We start from the raw sequence: 21,568 nt of genomic DNA, 5'->3' as shown, positions 1-21,568 counted from the left end.
ATAAAAAAATAAATCTTTGTTAAATATAGGTGTGCAACAATTATTGGCACTCTTTTAGTTATTACTTTGTGCTACTTCACTTTGCCAAGATTACAGCTCTGAGTCTTCTCCTGTAATGCCCGGTGAGGTTGGAGAATACATGGCAAGGGATCTGAGACCGTTCCTCCATTCAGAATCTCTGTATTTGATAGTGAATGAGACCTTTTATCTGTACTCATGTTCGACGTACGTGAATCAAACAAGGTTTTAGCCGAATGCGCGTTGTGATGATGTCACATGACGCGTCTTGGCTCAAATCTGCGGTAATTTTGAAAAATCGCAAGCTCACCTGAAATATTGGTAGAATTAAGATGTAATTTTTGACAGTGGATAAAGTGGATAAGTAAAACTTCGTGTTATGAGCAAAAACCACTAATATTTGTCTTAGAAGCAAAAAATTTCAACTAATAAATATATATATATATTATAAAATTAATGTATTTTTTGGTGGTAATGGCAATGAAATGTGACAGTTTGGACAAAAGTCCTTATTGAACATCAACTATGCTAAGTACTATAAGAATCAAGGACAGACTTTAGGTAAACAAATTTAAGTCAATTTAATAAACTTGTAATGTAACAGTAGAACAGTGGCATGACAAGTAGCCTTAGCTTTGGGATAACTGAGACCAATTGAACGTCCGTTATTTGTATACAGTCCTACATACCAATCTTTTGTGAAATCTAAGCTGTCGCTTTGTATTGCCACTAGGTGGTGCTGTGAGTCTGTTAAAGCCCCCCTGTCCACTCTTTTTACTTGTAAACGAACATCTCTTTTGCTAACTCAAAACCAAAGTAAAACTTTACCAGCGTTCGGTTTGAATAATATCGTCAGCTAAAATTACCCGCTGTGTGTTTCCCTACATCGGTTTGAACCGTTCAGTCTCCAGAGGCTCCTCCGAATCAAAGACGTGTGTGTTGGAAGCCAATTAGTACACCAGCCGAAGTGCGCTAGTGCAGCAAAGCCTCCTCTGACCTGACCTTCCCTGAATCTTCCACACAAAGCTCATGTTCTTTTGCCAACTTTTGCTTCTGATTACAGTTTTGGATGCAGTAAAATCATGTACAATTTGTGCATGTCAAGGCAGTCAGTATCTATATATGAACGCCATGCAAAATAGTGAGAATGGTGCTATAGTGGGCTTCATTTATCAGTCTTTTTGAACAAAATAACTCCTGCCAGATTTACAAATGTTTTCTGAATAAATGCCAATCAGCGGTAAAGATTTGTGTCTGAGGCAGCCATAAAATGTAAGGCGAAGCTCTCAGAGCTGTCAAAATGACGACTAAATACTGAAAGCATGTCTCCTAAATTTGGAATGCAGTAATGCAGCTCAGCCACGGCAGCGTGCGAGCTCTCACAGACACACACTATCTCACCCTCCTTTTATAGGGTGCCATTTCTTTTTGTTCTAATTGAAGAATTGTCTCAATGTATGGACTTGCTTTGTTTTGCTTTAATATTTTGAATATTAATATGAAACGACTCAATAAAAATGATAAAAGATAAAAATGAGCTTAAGTTTTAAGATATATTATTTATCTGCCTTTTTTTTTTGCACTCTAAGTAAGGTCATGTGCTTCCATCCGTGGTCGGACATCACTCTCCCCTTGATGCAGCCTGGAGAGATCCGCAAGGTGATTGACAAGTGGGCGGAGCTGATTCAGGAGCTAGGCCCCACCTATCCATGGGTGCAGGTAAGAAGCTAGTCTGAAACTGATGGTTAACGTTAGGGTTAGTTCTAGGGGTTAGAACTTTATGTAAGGAACAAAACAAGCTGAAGTGTGCAGTTATAGGAAAATAGTCAACTGGAGGATGGCGTGATGCTGTACAACATGAAGTGGAGTTACCGTTACCACCTTTAAGTTGATTACTTTCCAATAACAGCACATTTATTTCTTTTATAGCGCAACAATTTAGAGTCACTGAGAGTGAATTTTTATTTAAAAAATATTCAAAAAACATACCCTGCCTTGTGTCCCATGCTCCCTGGGATAGGCTCCAGACTCCCCCGCAACCCTGTAGGATAAGCGGTATAGAAAATGGATGGAAAATTGATCTCTCTCTTTTTTTTTTTTTTACTACAGTTTTTCATTAATTAATTACAGTTTTCATTCATTAATTCCTTCCACAGTTGAGGTCATAAGTTTACATGCACCTTGCAGAATCTGCAAAATGTTAATAATTAAAAAAAAAAAAAGAGAGAGAGAGAGAGATCATAAAAATTGCATTTTGTTCTTTTACAAACATTTTTCCAAAGCAGTTTTACAAACATCAAACATTCATTGATTCTCAAGATGGCAACATGATACATTAAGAGCCAGGGGTGTGTAAACTTTTGAACAGGAGGATTGGTGTATATTGTTATTATTTTGTCTTCTGGGAACCTTCTATCAATATCTTATGTCGCTTCTGAACGGCAGTACAAAACGGCTCTTAAAACAAAATAAGTTTACACCGATCATCTTGTTCAAAAGTTTACACCCCCCTGGATGTTAATATAGTGTATTGCCTTCTTGAGCATCAGTGAATGTTTGCACCTTTTGTAATCGTTCTGTATGGGTCCATCAAGTGTGAAAAGATGGATCTCAACATCATATAGCCATTGTTGGAAATGGGTCAATTATGCGGAAGATGCTGGAAAAACAGAATGTCCAGGCAGCTCAGGACAAACAAGGGACTCATGAACAACTATCACAAAACATAAAAACAGTCGCTGATCATCCAGGTAACAACACACAGTATTAATAATCAAGCATATGTAAACTTTCGAACTAATTAATTTGTGTAAATTCAGTCATTATTGTGTCTTGTGGACTATATGGAAACATCTGTTATGTGAAGTAGCTTATTCAGGGCAGCAATTTTTATGATCCTTCTTCTTAATTTTTTTTTTTTTTTTAAATGATGAACATTTTGCAGATTCTACAGGGTGTATGTCAACTTATGACCTCAATTGTATTTAGACAGCATCATCCTAAAAGCCAGGCTACTTTATGATTAAAGGCTTTGGGAGTCTCATAAACTCCACCATAACAAACAAAAATAATTCAAACACTATAAAGCTTTAACTAGTGTTGCTGGAGCATTCACTTTCCTTGTTATTAAACACACTGGGAGTTTTAGCATTACCCTGCAAACCCTGTTAACATTTGTACTAAAAGTCAGTTGCCCTCCAGGGTGCATCTTTGTCATTTCTGCAGCTTTTCTTCTCCTGTAACGATCTGTGTTTAAAACAGCCAGGCTGAGCGGGGGACGCCATTAGCCCCAGCTCCCTCCCGCAGCCTTCCTCATCTTTACTAATTGGATCAATTGGGAGCTGGCTTCTCAGCGAGGACTTTTCAGGCCTGATCGACGTTCAGCAGTGTGACGTGTTCCTCCAGGCTCCCTGAGCATATTAGAGCCTCTAAGGCAGAACGGCCACGCACTTTGAAGCTTGCCAAAGCTCGTAAAATTGCCAGGGTTAAGCTGATTTAGTGTGCGAGGATAAACTAGGAACTAAACATATAGTCACAGACTGGATGAGGTAGAACTGTGACTGAAATTAGTGTTGCTTGATACCAGCTTGTTTGGTTATTTATCTGTTTTTAGAGGTATAAAACAGTGAATTAAAAGTGTAGAACCTTGTAAAAGTGGTACAGAGATCACAAAAGCATCAGTCTCTGCTCTGGGTGTGGGTTTTGTGCGCTAAAGGCACTTGGATGCATAGCAAAAAATCCAGCACAACACCAAAGGCATGTATTCAGATTGAGCTCACCATTAAAGCCTTCACGAGCATGAGTTGTTAAAGAGCAACCTGTTTATACGTCAGACAAGTCACAAAGGCGCACTTGGAAAGCTTGCGAACAGTCCATGTGAGGTCTAGGACCACCGAAACCCTTCTTTCTCTTTCTCGAGAGCACCTCTGTTGTTGTTTGTGCTCTGCTCCTGCGTCCCGTCAGATAAGCCCGCCGGTTATCTCCTCTCTGCTAAAGGCATCAGAGCATGTGTTCCCTCTTGCGGCCTAGATTTACAGACTCGAGACAAGTCAATATTTATTAAGCCTGGGGAAGTATTAAAATTCTCTATGACAGGAGAGATATGATATATATATATATATATATATATATATATATATATATATATATATATATATATATATATATATATATATAATGTTTGTGTGTAAATGTGCAAACACACACACATGCAGCTCTACTCTTTAATTAAATGTCAGCTTCTTTTTACTTCCTCTCTTTCTTTCTCTCTGTCTTTCCTTTTAGATCTTCGAGAATAAAGGAGCCATGATGGGCTGCTCCAACCCTCATCCTCACTGTCAGGTATGATGCTACTTTTCAGTTCCGTACCAATTAGTCCTAACGCTCGCCGTGTCTCAGATGGAAAGATATGCAACGTTTATTTTACTCATGGATTAAAACGTGTCCAGTGCAGTCGCTGGCCTCCTTTTTAATAGGTTTTTACTGTCACTTCAGTGCAGTGTACCGAGTAAATGGGACTGAAGCAGCTTAACAACTGTGTGAGCGCCAATTAAAAAGCGACAATCATATTATACCTCTTCATTTCCCCTCTCCCTGTTTAAGCGTAAAACCACCACTTGTAAGTAGTATCTCTTCCCTCTTCTACCTTTCTTGTCTGTGCAAACCATGCATACGTCCTCCCCTCTCTAATATAACATGCTAAAGTGGTGAGGAGCAAAAATCCAAGCCCACTAGGGGGCACTAGAGGATCCTGTTTGTCATGATTTACCAGCGAAATCGTCCTCAGCAGCCACCTGTTCTTTTTTTTTTTTGTTCTTTCCATGGGAAAGCATGCCAAAGTAACATGTACGTTAATGTTCTCATGGCATTCCGTTGAGTCTCAGAGACTTATGTCTATTCAGCCCGAGAAATGAGCCTTTTCTTGACCCCAATTATCCTGCTTATTGAGATTCTCTGTGTAAAATGGCTTTCATGTTTATATAAGCCTTAAATGTGTCTAGACCATATAATACTACACACGTGCCTATACAGGATAGTACTGTGCATTACAGAAATAACCACTCCAGTGGCACTCTCCAGTAAGTGTCTCCCATAGACATCTATTGATTTTTGGAAGGTCTTTTTCTTTGCACATGTTAGAGAAGTAATAGCAGTGAACAGTGTCTGATTTATTGTAGTATGAAGCTGGTTTTAGACTGTATGATTTCAGTGGCCTTTTAAGTTTATTACTCGTTACACTATACAAGATGAACCCAATAAAGTCTTGGCTGAAATCTATAAAAGACAGTACGGTAATGTGTTCTCCATGTCAGATTATATGATGAATACTACGTCGTGCTATCGTCATCAAACAGAAACATTCTCAAATGAGCTTGATGTAATACTGGTATTTTTTTCTGTCCGTTATCTTGTTTCATTTAAATTGCAATTGATGCAGTATTACAGTATTGCTACAATGGCCTAGGATTACAATTGCTATGATAGCATTAGGACTTCATGTGAAAACTATAACGAATTTCCTGTTTAAACAATGGCACTTTTTGACCATGTAGTACATATATAGGTTATAGAAGAGGAAATTGATTATAATTGCACTATTCTTTGTCACCCAGATGAGGATGGGTTCCCTTTTGAGTCGGGTTCCTCTCAAGGTTTCTTCCTCATGGTTTGCTCATTAAGGATATAAATCTATAATCGTATATTTCTGTAAAGCTGCTTTGAGACCATGTCCATTGTTAAAAGCGCTATACGAATAAAACTTAATTGAATTGAATTTCAGCGTCGTCTCTATCATATTTGTAGCTGTCCCGTGAGTTTCGCATCATCCTATACCATCCTCCTGTTGGTGGCTTTTGTAGCAGCGGTCACACTCTGAGATTTTAGTAAAATATTTATGATTGTGTCAGAATGTCCTCGTGAACAGTCTTTGTTCATAAATCAGCTGCTGGTGAACGTCACATTACAGGTGCATCTAAAAAAAAAAAAAGAGAATATTGGGGAAAGTTCATTTTGTTTCTGTAATTTGATTCAAAAAGTAGAACTTTCATTACACATGAAATATTTCAAGCCTTTTTTTGTTTTAATCTGGATGATTACGGCTTACAGCTCATGGAAATCAAAAACCGCGTATCTCAAAATATTAGAATAAAGAATTTGTAATACAGAAAAGTCGACCTGAGAAGAGCTCTGATCAGCGAATTAACTCCGAACACTTGCAAAGGTTTCCTGAGCCTCTAATCTCTCAATCTGGTTCAGTACACACAACCACAATCATGGGGAAGGTGAAGGTAAATGTTACATTTCATTTGGAAATCAAGGTGCCAGAGTCCGGAGGAAGAGTGAAGAGGAACAGAATCCAAGTTGTTTGAAGTCCATTGTGAAGTTTCCAGTCAGTGGTGATTTGGGGGGCCAGGTCATCTGCTGGTGTTGGTCCACTGTGTTTTCTCAAGTCGAGAGTCAATGCAGCGTCTACCAGGAGATTTTAGAGCACTTCCTGCTTCCATTTGCTGACGAGCTTTATGGAGATGCTGATTTCCTTTTCTAGCAGGACTCGGCACCTGCCCACGGTGCCAAAACTAATAGTAACTGGTTTGCTGGCCGTGGTATTACTGTGCTTGATTGGCCAGACAACTCGCCTGACCTGAACCCCATAGAGAATCTATGAGACACGCCAGACCCGACAATACAGACAAGCTGAAGGCCGCTATCAAAGCGACCTGGGCTTCCAGAACACCTCAGCAGTGCCTCAGGCTGATTGCCTCCATGCCATGCCGCATTCGTGCAGTAATTCATACAAAAGGATCGAAGCCCAGACCGAGTATCGAGTGCATGAATTAACATACTTTTCAGAAGGTCGACATCTCTGTATTATAAATTCTTTATTTGAATATTTTGAGATACTGGAGTCTTGATTTCCATGAGCTGTAAGCTGTAATCATCAAGTTTAAATAAAAAAAGGCCTGAAATATTTCACTTATGTGTAATGAATCTAGATTATATGAAAGTTCCACTTTTTGAATAAAATTACAGGAAAAAAAAGAGAACTTTTCCACGATATTCACATTTTCTGAGATGTACCTGTATGTGTTCTAAGACTGCTGATCTCGACTCACAACCCAACAACACAAAGTAACTCTTCGATCAGGATGAAAATCATACCATGTAAACCAGGCTTAGGATTACAAAAAAAAAAAAAAGACTGAAAACATGCATCCTACTCTAGACTCTGATTCACTTTCCTTTCCTTTTATTTGATATATACATGAAAACCTTGAGAGCTTGTTACTTTATATCAAGCCAGTAGAGAAGGTATGTACCAGATACCTGTTCAGTAGATGGGTTTGTTTACAATAACCCTTTCTCGCAGTACTCTGGCATACCAATTCCCCAGCGGAATGGAAATCGACTTATCAGACATTTTCAATCGGTATAAACAAATGGATTATATATTAATGAGTCTTCATCACATATACATTACAGCACAGTGAAATTCTTTTATTCGCTTACCCCAGTATGTTCGGAGGTTGGGGTCAGCGCGCAGGGTCAGCCATGATACAGCCCCCTGGAGCAGAGAGGGGGTAAGGGCCTTGCTCAAGGGCCAACAGTGGCAGCTTGGCAGTGCTGGGGCTTGAACCCCCGACCTTCCGATCAGTAACCCAGAGCCTGGCAGTGCTGGGACTTGAACCCCTGACCTTCTGATCAGTAACCCAGAGCCTGGCAGTACTGGGGCTTGAACCCCCGACCTTCTGATCAGTAACCCAGAGCCTGGCAGTGCTGGGGTTTGAAATCCCGGCCTTCCGATCAGTAACCCAGAGCCTGGCAGTGCTGGGACTTGAACCCCCGACCTTCTGATCAGTAACCCAGAGCCTGGCAGTGCTGGGGCTTGAACCCCCGACCTTCTGATCAGTAACCCAGAGCCTGGCAGTGCTGGGGCTTGAACCCCTGACCTTCTGATCAGTAACCCAGAACCTGGCAGTGCTGGGGCTTGAACCCCGGACCTTCCGATCAGTAACCCAGAGCCTGGCAGTGCTGGGGCTTGAACCCCCGACCTTCTGATCAGTAACCCAGAGCCTGGCAGTGCTGGGGCTTGAACCCCCGACCTTCTGATCAGTAACCCAGAGCCTGGCAGTGCTGGGGCTTGAACCCCTGACCTTCTGATCAGTAACCCAGAACCTGGCAGTGCTGGGGCTTGAACCCCGGACCTTCCGATCAGTAACCCAGAGCCTGGCAGTGCTGGGACTTGAACCCCTGACCTTCTGATCAGTAACCCAGAGCCTGGCAGTACTGGGGCTTGAACCCCCGACCTTCTGATCAGTAACCCAGAGCCTGGCAGTGCTGGGGTTTGAAATCCCGGCCTTCCGATCAGTAACCCAGAGCCTGGCAGTGCTGGGACTTGAACCCCTGACCTTCCGATCAGTAACCCAGAGCCTGGCAGTGCTGGGGCTTGAACCCCCGACCTTCTGATCAGTAACCCAGAGCCTGGCAGTGCTGGGGCTTGAACCCCCGACCTTCTGATCAGTAACCCAGAGCCTGGCAGTGCTGGGGCTTGAACCCCTGACCTTCTGATCAGTAACCCAGAACCTGGCAGTGCTGGGGCTTGAACCCCGGACCTTCCGAGCCTTAACCGTGTGTAGAGTAGCATGACTCTGCGTTTATCTGCTTGTGAGCAGGGCGATGGGAAATGAGAGGGGTGTGAGCCCCCTGCTAATCGAACAATTCACACCTCTCCACAATAACATTGGTACAGTTATAAAACAACGCAGCACAACTACTAAAGCTTTTTTGATAGTAAAACTCTGTATACAACTGCCACGATACAATTATAACAATAAAACCTAGTAGGCTAGGTAAATAAAAGAATGAAAAACTGCGAATTCTTAAAGCCCTGAGTTTCATATGAGCCATTAACCACTACTGTGGAGTGACATCAGCAGTAAATTCATTCCTGAACACAGGAACCCCCAAAACAGGCACAAATTCCATTTTTTGACCTCTGGTACAAAGAATGAAAGACTCAAGGATAGCAGAAATGGATATGTGGCTGGATATTTTATGGCCACTGTTTACTTCATCCAACACTCCTTCCTCCTGAATCCCAATAGTCTTCTCACCGTATCGTATTTTGTGATGCAGTTTCCCTGGCAACAGCTTATCTATACATCATGATCACTCAATGACTCGACCCAGCCATCCTACACATAGCTGCCTCCCAGACTGCCTGGCATCGAGTCTAGGCATCAGAGTCCAGATTGCATCGAACTCAACCTAAGCCTGACAGCCTTCTACTGCTGGCTCCTGCAACTCTTATCGTCGACCTGAGCTAAATATAGTTGACAAATCTTCTGGTGTGCGTGTGTGTGTGTGTGTGTGTGTGTGTGTGTGTGTGCTCCCTGGATGCAGGGATAGAAGCTCTGTGTATGTGCTGTAGACTTTCTGAGCATCAGTGGAGGTTGCTGACTTTGCTGCTGTGTGCCCTGCCAGGGCTTCAGTGACAGCGACTTCATTTCGGCAAGGCAACTGTGATGGCTTTTAGAAGGAGAAAGAGAGTCTGACAGAAAGAGAGTGTGAAGAAGAGACAGAGGCTGTGGAGGCAAGTGAGAAACAAAGCAAGAAGGAACCAGACAGGTGGGAAAAGCCAGAGGAATGGATGGAACAGGCTTACATCAGGATGTCTGTGCTGATACAGTGCCTACCTGCATTTCTACATTCCCCTTATCTTTTATAAGCATACCTTCACCTGTATATGTGTGTGTGTGTGTGTGTGTAGTCACAAACTTCAATCACAGAAGTCACCCGGAGGCACATGAGTCTTCTCATAGGGATTGTAATGGATGTATTAGGATGCACGGTGCACAACTTTTAAGCTGCTTTACAGGACTAACTGTGTGACTTTAGCTTTTCCCTGCTCTCATTTTGCCTTTTGCTGCATTCGTGCCGTACGGACAGAATCGTTAATACACTAGCACCTTATGAAGTTCACATCAACCTCTGAGCTGTAATACTCGATCAGAATCTTGGGAGCTTTCTTTGTTTCCCTTTACCCCCTCCCTCTCTCCTTGTCATTTCTTTCATTCTTTCTTTCTTTCTTTGTTTCCCTTAATCCCCTCCCTCTCTCCCTATCATTTCTTTCCTCTTTCTTTCTTTCTTTCTTTCTTTCATCCCTCCCTACATTTCTTTCTTTCCCTTTACCCCTCCTCTTTCCCTGTCATTTCTTTTCTTTTTCTTTCTTTCTTTCTTTTTCCATCCCTCCCTACCTTTTCTTTCTTTCTTTCTTTCTTTCTTTCTTTTTTCTTTCCCCTTACCCCTCCCTCTCCCCCTGTCATTTCTTTCTTTTTTTCTTTCTCTCTTTCTTTCTTTCTTTCATCCCTCCCTACCTTTCTTTCTTTCTTTCATCCCTCCCTACCTTTCTTTCTTTCTTTCATCCCTCCCTACCTTACTTTCTTTCTTTCATCCATCCCTACCTTTCTTTCTTTCTTTCCCTTTACCCCCTCCCTTTCTCCCTGTCATTTCTTTCCTTTGTCTTTTTCTTTCTTTCTTTCTTTCTTTCTTTGTCTTTCTTTCAGTAAATGCAGATCTGTCCAGAGTGAACCTTGTTCAGTGTTTTGTTTGTTAGTGATGTTTGTTAGTTATATAACTGTGTGCAACATTTGAGATATATATTGTATTCATGATTGTCACAATATTGAAAACAAAAACATCTTCCATACTTCAATGCTGACTATGTCTTTTGTTACTCATAGTAACATAGATCTAACTGTGTTCCTTGATTTTTTTTATTTTATTTGTTTCTAACTCTCATTTCTTTTCACACAGATTGTTTACGGATTTACTTATTTTTTATTGTCCCAACTTGTGCATATAAATATCGTTATGCAAACCTTTGTGGAAACATCATTTTGTGGTATTATTCCCAATACCTCTATCATCATCCACCTTTGCTTGGATTCTTGTGTTGGATTTGTGCACGGTGCTTTTCTCCTTTGCTGGTTTACAGCACTCAATCTAGCAGCATCAAGCGAAGTCTGTTTATTAGAATTGTTGTCAGACGCGTGGTATAAAACTGTCTCTCAAGGCTGAGGTAATAAATAGAACCAACTAAGTGACTTCGTTCTCTATAAAAATGAGCAGGAAGGAGAAAGATGATGCTGCTCCTCTACTTTGCATTGGTAAATTATTTTAATCTGATGTACACAGTTTTCACTGCTTTATTTGGAGTTGATCTTTGTCCTCCAAGGCTGCAGTTTGACTGTAGATACATTAATATGTAGTGTATGACTCTATGCCAGGAACCATACCATTTATACATTTAAAAAATGTGGTAGGTCAACGCTGTGTTGTGATTCCACACCCTCTTCCTCAAACACTTTTTAAAGATGAATTAATTCAGCGTGAGTATACAGACTCTATTCAAACTGTGTGTTTACATCTTTTCAGCAGTAATTAAGAATATATATTATATAAAATAGTTTGACCATAACATTAAAACCACCTGCCTAATAAGGTCCCCCATGTACAGTACCATCACACCAGCTCTGACCTGTTGAGGCATGGACTCCACAAGACCTCTGAAGATGTGCTGTGGTATCTAACACCAAGACGTTAGCAGCAGATCCTTTAAGTCCTGTAAGTTGTGAGGTGAGGCCTCCATGGACCGGACTTGTTTGTCCAGCACATCCTACAGACGCTCGATCAGATCTGGGGAATTTGGAGGCCAAAGCAACACCGTGAACTCTTTTTCATGTTCCTCAAACCATTCCTGAACAATTATCGCAGTGTAAAAGAAGCCACTGCTGTTTGGAATTCCGTTGCCTTGGAGGGGTGTACACGGTCTGCAAAAATGTTTAGGTCGGTGGTACGTGTCAAAGTAACATCCACTTGAATGCCAGGACCCAAGCTTTCCCAGCAAAACATTACCCAGAGTATCACACTGCCTCCACTGGCTTGCCTTCTTCCCATAGTGCATCCTGGTGCCATCTCTTCCCCAGGTTCCTGAAGTGAAGCACACACACACCCGTCCACATGATGTTAAAGAAAACGTAATTCATCAGACCAGGCCACCTTCATCCATTGCTCCATGGTCCAGTTCTGATGCTCACGTGCCTGTTGTAGGAGCTTTCAGTGGTGGACAGGGGTCAGCATGGGCATTCTGACCGGTCTGCAGTTACACAGTCCCGTATGCAGCAATCTGTGATGCACTGTTTTCTGACACCTTTCTATCATAGCCAGCGTGAGCATTTTCAGCAATTTCTGCTACAGAAGCTTTTCTGTGGAATTGGACCAGATGGTCTAGCCTTTGTTCCCGACTCACATCAGTGATCCTTTGGCATCCATGACCCTGTCGCGGGTTTAGAGGTTGTCCTTCCTTGGACCACTTTTGTTAAGTACTTACCACTGCATAGTGCAAACACCCCACAAGACCTGCTGTTTTGGAGGTGCTAGCCATTACAATTTGGTCCTTGTTAAAGTCATTCTGATCCGTAACACTTGCCCATTTTTCAAGTTTGAGATTTTATCATTGAAATACATTCATAGAACATCTGTCAATTGGACATAATTCCCTTCTTTCTTTCTTTGTTTCTTTCTTTCTGTAAATGCAAATCTACTTTCCTAAGTGAAAAGCAGAGCAGGAACAGAATGTTGGAAGTGACTGTCTCTAAAGGATCCAGATGTGAATGAGAAAAACAGGATTGTTTAAGAAAATAAATGAATGAAGTGGTCTATTCTGTATGCTAGTTTCCACATCTTTTGTCTCTTCATTCATACATAATGTCAATGTTTTATTGTTACAAAACTATGGGCTGGAAATGATGTTTTGCTCATTATGAAATGAACTCTGTGGATAGATAAAAGAAAAGTTGGGGGGGGGAGAACCTCTGCTGAAATCACTTAAAAATGCATTAGGCCTAACTCCAAAATGTCCATGTGCAGATATTTTCTGTGAAGAAGCATTATGCTTTTGAAGTGATATCCAGACAACATAGACTCCATGGAGGGCTGAGAGAAGAGCCTCATTTCCTCTGAGTTCAGAGAGCAAGAGAGGGCTTACACACCAAGTCCCGAGTCAGAACGCTAGTGAAAAACTGTTGAAACATGGATATCTTCTGCTTTCAGCCCAAGTAGAAAATAAATAACCATCCTGTCGCACCCAATTTCACTTTCAGGCTTTTCGCATGGAAGTGTGAAGGCAGCGGATGTCTGTTTTAATGTGAACTTCCTGAAAATAACATTGTGTAGTAATTACACAGTCGTTATTCTGATAGTAGTATCATAGCAACCTCATACGATCTGCAAAGTAAAGACACGATTGATCTCACATCCGAGGCTCACGGTCTTGCCATTTGCATTTTGTCTTCGTTATGGTACCGTTTACAGTATTGGATGTTTTTATTTTTTATTTTTTTACAAAAGCTTCAAGTGCAGTTAATTATTTGTCATGCTGTACGTGCAAATAGACGACTGCGGCTTGAAGCCGTGGGCTGCGTCCCAAACCGCGTACTTACCTACTATATAGTAGCTGAGATACATGTATTTCGCCTACTATGTAGCAGGTAAGTACGTGGTTTTGGATGCAGCCGTACTCTCTTGTTTGCTGTAAAACGGTTGAGCACTGCCGTGTGTGTACGAGTCCTGTCGCAAAATGCGCTGAAAACTCTCACACGACGTTAATAGTGTGATTAAGGTGTGTACGTGTCTGTAATATACGTCGATAATGCGATTAAAACAGGAATACTCCACACGTCTTAATTCGTTTTGTGTTTACTTCGAGTACGACTTTAATCGGATTAAGGTCATAAAAAATTGCTGTTTACATGGTTGTTTCTTAATCAGAGTATTGTCTTAATCGGGTTAATATTGGATTATTGTTGTCCATGTAAACGTACTGTCTGCCTCAAAGCGGCTTTCCAGAAATCCGAATGCGGAAGCAGAGCATCATGATGAATCGCGCAGTTCAGTGTAATTCTATTTTGTGACTCGGCAGTGTTTTGACAGTGTGAATTACAACTGGATTTTTAGATTGCTTCTTATTTAACGCAATTAATCTCACTTTTTGAACATTCTCGCCACTTCCTATTCTTCTTTCCAATATGCGAGTCTCTTCGAGTAACGTTTGTGTTAATAGTTTGATTTTTAATACTTTTAAACGTGCAGCCTGTAACTCAGCCAGGGACACAGGAAGGTGTTGTACGTTGGGGTGTGTTGAAATTTTAAGCAGCATACACGTGACTTTAAGTGCTGTGTCTTCAGTCATTTTGGTTGAAGAACTCTGATATCGTCTTTAGCAACACTGTGGTTGTAATTCGCTTAAGAGGTTAGTTGGTACTGTACCTAGTCAGTCCGTACAGGACTTTGCAGATTTTTATGTGATTGTTGTGGTCAAAAATGCTTGATTTTGCTGCGTTTAAAAAAAAATGTATTTAAGTTTTTTTGTGTGTGTTTTGTGGAAAACTACTTGAATTGGCGAGATTACAATCGCATGAAATAGATTTGCGTGGTCTTTCGTAATGAGACCTTTTAGCTGTACTCGTGTTCGATGCACGTGAATCGAAGACGGCTTTGGAAGAATGCGCGTCGCGATGACGTCACGGGACGCGTCTCGGCCCAGATCTGCGGAAAGTCTGCGTTAATCTTACTTGATTTTGGGGTAATTTCTACGATTGCAAAATTGTGAAAACTGAAGGGACCGCTTAGTTATTTGAATATCACATGGATTGGCACCTTGTCCAGGGTGTACCCCGCCTTGTGCCCGATGCTCCCTGGAATAGGCTCCAGGTTTCCCCGTGACCCTGAAAAGGATAAGTGGTAGAAGATGGATGGAATACTGGTTCGACAAAAATATAAATAAACTATTTAAAAAAAATAAAAAAAACAACCTATCCACGACACGATTCAACTGAAAAACTCCAATTCAAACCCTCAGCGCCCGCACTTTCTGCGTCCTTTTTGTTTCCCAGGTAATAAATCTCGGCAGGAAAATCACATTAATTCGCATGAGTCAGCTTGTTTAGTCTAATGCTGTCAGATCTATATCCTATTAGAATTTGATTTCATTCAGTACCACATATGAAAGTCTTGCTCTTCAAAGTCATGAAAGAGACCGATCTGTATCACATATGAAGATAAAAGATTTAATAAAAAGATTGGACTTGAGCATTTTTCTTCTATCAAAGTGTTCGAATATGTACACTGCCTCCTACGCTCAGACTGTCTGTGTATTCTGAAAGGTTGCCGTCTCTTCCTGTCTGACGTAACACCCAATTTATCACAGGTAGTGAAGATATTTTTTGTCTTGCATCACCATTTCGGCGGTGTACAAATGTATGAGCCTGTGTATCAACATGTAATTTTGTGTGTCCACTTAGAAAGAAGGAGAGCGCTCGAAAGCAGCAACGTGTGTGATTGACATTCACCCGGCAAAACTTCAGTTGATAGCTTTCTAGATGGAAAGTCAATCTGCAGTACATAGCGAGCTCTGAAGCGGGCAGGAGGTAAATAGAACGGCACGAGCGGCAAAGAAAAATGTCAGTCATCCGAGCTCTCTGTCAGCAGAAAAAAAAACAAAAAAAAAACGATATTCATACTTGAACCAGGCAGTATTCCAAACTTTGCCTGAGGGCAAAAAGAAGAAATAAATATGACTAAGAATAAAATAAATAAATAAATAAAACCGCCACCGTTAACCCGTCTCTTTTGACGTTAATGTTAGGTTCTTTTTAAACAGCTGGTGAGATGGAGTCCCTTTCATTCGTTTTCCTGTACTTTTTTATTCCTATAAAAAAAGATGGAGAGAGTATGATGGACTGATGTCTGGCAGGGCCACAATGCAGGTTTAAAATCTGACATGGTCTCCAGGGCTTTGAGGCGAGTGGAGGAAGAGTCTGCGATTAGTTCCCCCTCCTTTCTTTCCCCTCATCCTCAGCCCAGAAGCCTCCTTTATCACTGCTGACATTCAAATCAGTGGCTGGAATACTGAGAAGCCGGCCATGGCACCAGTGCGTCGTCCTACCTCTCAATCTCATGCAGCCAGCCTTCCTCTGCGAGGCCGAGATTAGCTTTAAAAAAAATAGACCCTGATAGCAGAGATTGTAGCTGCAAAGTTGTTGTCACAAAAGGACTGTCTTTTAATTCATTTTCACATTCATTGAATCCTCAGGCAAATAGAGAGGGCATTGCTATTTTATTATTATCCCCCCCCCCCTTTATTTCTTTTTGTACAGACACATAATGTTTAATGCATTAACGTGCGACACTGCCCTTTTTAAGCGCTTACCTCTGTGCACTTTGCTCACCTCACAGGAAGTCGCGCCATCGACAGCTGCGTATAATTAAACCACTTCACGTGTGCGCTTTTGAAAGACAGCAACAGGATCGTGGCGCCTCTTTTTAACATGCAGTCACCTCATACAAATCCAGGATGACCCCTTCACCTCCTCTCATCTCAGACACACTCCTATACATAACGCCAGCGTTTCAGTTCCAGCGTTGGCTCGCTATAGGTGCTCTTCCAAAAACTCTCAAAGCAATAGGTCTAAAAATATACATATACATATTTTTCAATCTGTCCAACCGTGAATCATGTTCTGGAACAGCTCGGTCTCCAACTGGGGTTATCCGTCTGAAGTTCATCTGCTTTTAATGTATTCATTGGCCGCTGCTGAGCCAGCCTGTAAAAATCAAGCGCAGAGAAATAAAAAAAAACAACAACAAAAAAAAATAAAAACGAGGCGATTTGAGACGTGACCTACTCGTAATGAGTCGTTTTCTTTCTTCATAATCCGTCATTTTAAGGAATCCTTGAGAGCTCAGACGTGTTGGCGGACAGCCTCAAACAGCAGAACAAACACGGACAAACAAAGAGCTGCGCAATTCCAGATGTTTTTTTTTTGTTGTTGTTTTTTTTTAAAACGAACAAGACTCTTTGCTCAGGGAAAGGAGAAGATGATTTTGCGTGAGTGTTATTTAATTATTATTGGTGCATATGAATGTTTGAAGTGGAAATTAATCACACTAAATTAATCAGCACTGCTTGATGTTTTTCTAAAAAAAAAATAAAATAATAAAAAGTGTGTTTTCACCACTGCTGGCCCTTTTTCATCATTCTGTCACTGATGACAGGATTTCCGGCTCGTTTTGCTGCTGCTGTTTTGACGGGTGACGTAGCATGAATAACAGCAGCCTGAAAATTGCCTCTTCTTTTCCGTTTGTTTGTACTCTGTGGCTTGGCCATGCAATACTTGATCTGAGAAAGTAGTTGATGAAACGTTAAGGGGATTTTCGTCCACTTTGGTCTCGACTATCATTTGTAATTTTGATGTCATTCTGATGTCTTGTGCTATCAAAGAGAACGTTCCACATGGACATGTCAGAATCAGGCAACATGCATGGCTTTGTCGTGACGTCGAGGCGGCCGGCGCAGTCAAACACCATTTGACATGGAGGCTTCGACATCGTGTATGTATAGAAGCTCAGACATGAGTGGTTTTCACTGTAATTGGAACCTACAAATCTCTCAGGCATGGTGATTAGAGTCTACAGAATTTGAGAAAGAGAGAGAGAGAGGAAAAAAAAAACTACAGAAAGGCTGTTGCTCTGAATTAGAAGCTTTAGAGAAGTGACCTGCCTGTTCTCATTAAAAGTTCAGTCAGTAGTTAGGATTGTTTTTCACTTGCATCAGTTCATTTTGTTTTAAAGCAGCTCATTACCTTGGATTGGGCAATGGTCTTGTAATGAGTGCAACTATTTTTATCCACTTCCTGGTATGGTGCTCATGCAGTACCAAATGAAAAAATAAGATCTTTATATAAAATAATAATATACACGACCATCCTGTTCAAAAGTTTACATTTACACCATTTGGTGGACGCCCTTATCCAGAGCGACTGACATTTATCTCATTTATACAACTGAGCAGTTGAGGGTTAACCCTCTTACCCCGTATGGCCGAAAAACCGGCTTGCCCGTCTTTGATCTATTCCCGTAAGGACGAAATACCGGCTTGGTCGTCTATGCCAAATACCCGTAAGACCGATATAGCGGCTTTACAGTGTAAACGTTATCCCTGTAAGGCCGGTGTACCGGCATTACTCTACTATGATTCCTTACTTATTTAATTATTATTTTTTAACCCGGAAGGTTGATGACGTCATGACATCACGACGCGATCATGACATTACGCTGTCATTATGATGAAGATCCAAGCTTGAATATTGCTGTAATAGTAGAAGTGAACTAAAAATGCCAAAGCGAAAAGCTAATCGTGTTCCAGCTAAAGTTACACCTACAGTGAACACAGGTACATCTAAAACAGTGAAAAAAAAGAAAACATACACAGTTACACAGGCGAGAGTGAGGATTCTAGATAGTGACAGCAGTGAAAGTTCAGGCGACGTTGAAACCGAAACTGATAGTGACGCAATCTCTCCTGATTCAGACCCTGATCCGTCTTCATCTTCAGCATCAACCAGTGCGACTGACTCTGCAGGGGTTTGGAGTCATAACGGGACCATTTCTGTGCATTCCTGAAAACACTACCTGCTGGTCTGATTATCACCAGAAACTTGACTTTTGGCACTAAAATGCATTTATTTATTTATTTATTTATTTATTTATTATTTATTTACTTGAATTTATTCAAAGGCATTGACCACGCTGATGCTTGTATGGTACTTCTAAATGAGTATAAGGATTTTAGCGAGCATTTTTCGTCATTTCTCTAGTTAAGAATTGTGCTCTAAGTGGAGTAAAAACACTGAACTGCTTCATGTTCAAAGTAATATTACACAAATACATTATTATAAGTTGTTTCAAGGCCTAAAAATGTTAAAATTAAAATGTTGATTTTGGGGCCAATTTTGGTCTGGGAACTCAGGGTTGGCGTGCTATTTCTATGGGGAATATAGGGTTGTGGGACATAATACTGTGGGAACTAAGGGGTAAGAGGGTTAAGGGCCTTGCTCAAGGGCCCAACAGTGACAGTTTGGAAGTACTGGGATTTAAGCTCATGACCTTCTGATCAGTAGTCCAACATCTTAACCACTGAGCTACAAAAGCCCTCCCTCTGGCTCTTAATGTATCGTGTTGCCTTCTTGAGCATCAGTGAATATTTGCATCTTTTGGAATATTCGTGTACGAGTCCCTCAGTTGTCCTCAGTGTGAAAAGATGGATCTCAAAATCATAGTCACTGTTGGAAAGGGGTCAAATATGCAGAAGATACTGGAAAAGCAAAGAATGTGCCGGACCTGGAGGATTTTTCTGAAGAACAGTGGGCAGTTAAACTGCTCAGGACAAACAAGGGACTCATGAACAACTCTCACGAAACATAAACACAGTCGCTGATCACGCAGGATTAAGAATCAAGCATGTGTAAACTTTTGAACTAGTTAATTTGTGTAAATTCAGCTATCATTGTGCCTTGTGGGCTATATGTAAACATCAGTTATGTGAAATAGCGTATTCAGGGCAGTACACAATATAAAACAAAATGCAGTACTATTGATCCGTCTTAATAATTCTTTTAATTATTACCATTTTGCAGATTCTAAAAGGTGTATGTCGACTTATGACCTCAGCTGTAAAGCCTCATGTTTATTATGAAGGCGTTCATCGTTTTATAATTATAGCTATAGCCTTTATAGAAAGTGTCACCAGCACTGTGGTCTATAAACCAATATAATTCGTAAAGCATGATCATCATTGTAAAAAGTGACATTCTTTCTTAAATAGCAGTTGTTGTTTTTTTCTCTATTTTTATTTGTCCTTTATATGTTGTAATCATTTGGATGTTCTGGAAAACAGATGGCGAGTTTATTGTGGTGCTTAAATTCTAATGAATAAATCCCCACAGCAGACAGCCTTATTTTAGCTGTAATGGACAGCTTGGAAGTGTTGCCTCATTTTAGCTGGGGAAAAAAAAAAGAGTGAGAGAGCGATTAAACAGCAATGTTTGCAAGCATTCTCCACACCAAATGTAGTGGTTACGTAAACTGGGCAGCCTTTCTGAAAGTCTGTAAAGTTAGTCCAATACAATCAAGTGCAATTACATTTTTTATTAGGATTCAAACTTAATATCCTGTGAGAGTCCCAAATGGCAGAACATGGCAGGTGCATTGGAAACAGCTTTGGAAAAGATGTCGGAGTGTTACATATTAGTCTTATAGTACACTGTGGCCCATTTCTGCCACTTCATCTTGGAAAAATATGCCCATTTTCTCTCTAATTGATATCCACTAGCTAGTTCTTCTTGATCACACAGCCAGTATGGGATGTGCCTGATGTCCTTCTTTTGAGTCCTGTGAAGGCAAACAGCAGCTCATACGATACGTGGCGAACAAACAGGCTCATAGGAGACCTTACCTGACTACTAACAGACGTAACATGGCTTGTGGATGTGACGCAACACTGCTGTGATCTGCGCTGATACTGTGCGTAAGAGGCATTAAGTAAGAAAACATCACAGAACGTTATAAGGAATTAATCATGTTTCGAAAGCGGATATATTCCTCTCATATCACAACAATTTGCCAATGATTACATCCATTCATCCATTTTCCATACTGCTTATCCTACACAGGGCCGTGGTGAGCCTGGAGCCTATCCCAGGGCACTAGGCAGGGGACACCCTGGACAGGGTACCAACCCGTTGCAGGGCACAAACACACACACTTTCACACACTACGGAAAATTTAGAAATGCTAATCAGCCTACAATGCACGTCTTTGGACTGGAGGAGGAACCCCCCGAAGCAGGTGGTCTTTGCACACACAGGGCGGGGGTGGGATGCAAACATGCTAACCAGTAATCCACCATGTCCCCCGACGTTTACATATTCTATTAATTAAAGAACGACCCAGTATACGTTTTGGAACGTCCACAAAACAAGCTCTTGCTTGTTCTTGCTTATGTTGTAACGACTATAAACAGTCGTTCCCCTCACCAGCCTGTCTTTTTACAAGTAAGACAGAAAACACAGCTAGTCATTTTACTGAGAAACCATAAAATTGCAGAATTCTCTGTCCTGAAGAGTTAGAATCGTGAAAGGAACAGCTTCACCACTGACTGTTCTAATGCACTGAGCCTGGAGACTCCTTCCGAAAATGCTACGTGCACCTTTTCTTACAGAAAACTTCACCATAGCAACAATTAGACCAGTTAGATTAGTGCATTCAATAGTGCTGTCTCAGAAAGCAAAATAAATATTTTGTGAACATGTAAATGTGTTGTGCGAGGGCAGTCACATACAGTACGTTTCTGTCCAAAATACCAAAAAATAAATAATTAAAAATTCGCCAATTGTTGCACAGTTTGTGTACGGGCTCCACGTTTTAACAACAGAAAGCAAAAATACACCAAAAGAGCCGTCTTCTTTTTCTCCTCATACACACAGGACATGAGCCGATTGACAAATGAATTTAAAAACGAATGACAGTTGCGCAGGTGTTTTGAGCTCTCTGTTTAAAAAGACGTGCTGGTGAAGCGCACTCACTTTCTGTCACAGAAAATAGTTCGTTACTGTGATAGTTTTTTGTTTACATTAATGAACAAAACAAAACAAAC

At 41.0% G+C, this 21,568-nt stretch overlaps 1 protein-coding gene across 2 annotated transcripts in view; it reads left to right on the top strand.

Moving 5' to 3' along the window:
• galt (galactose-1-phosphate uridylyltransferase) overlaps positions 1–21,568 on the top strand; it is a 132,940-nt gene that overhangs the window by 31,650 nt on the left and 79,722 nt on the right. For both annotated transcript variants that reach the window (XM_053645987.1, XM_053645986.1), the window contains exons 5-6: positions 1,608–1,737; positions 4,303–4,359. In XM_053645987.1, the coding sequence (XP_053501962.1) occupies positions 1,608–1,737; positions 4,303–4,359 (187 nt within the window). The remainder of the gene's footprint in view (positions 1–1,607; positions 1,738–4,302; positions 4,360–21,568) is intronic.

The sequence above is a fragment of the Ictalurus furcatus genome, chromosome 16 (genome assembly GCF_023375685.1).
Source record: "Ictalurus furcatus strain D&B chromosome 16, Billie_1.0, whole genome shotgun sequence".
NCBI lineage: Eukaryota > Metazoa > Chordata > Actinopteri > Siluriformes > Ictaluridae > Ictalurus > Ictalurus furcatus.
The sequence above is the reverse complement of the archived record's forward strand: the minus strand, read 5'-3'. Positions and strand labels throughout refer to the sequence as shown.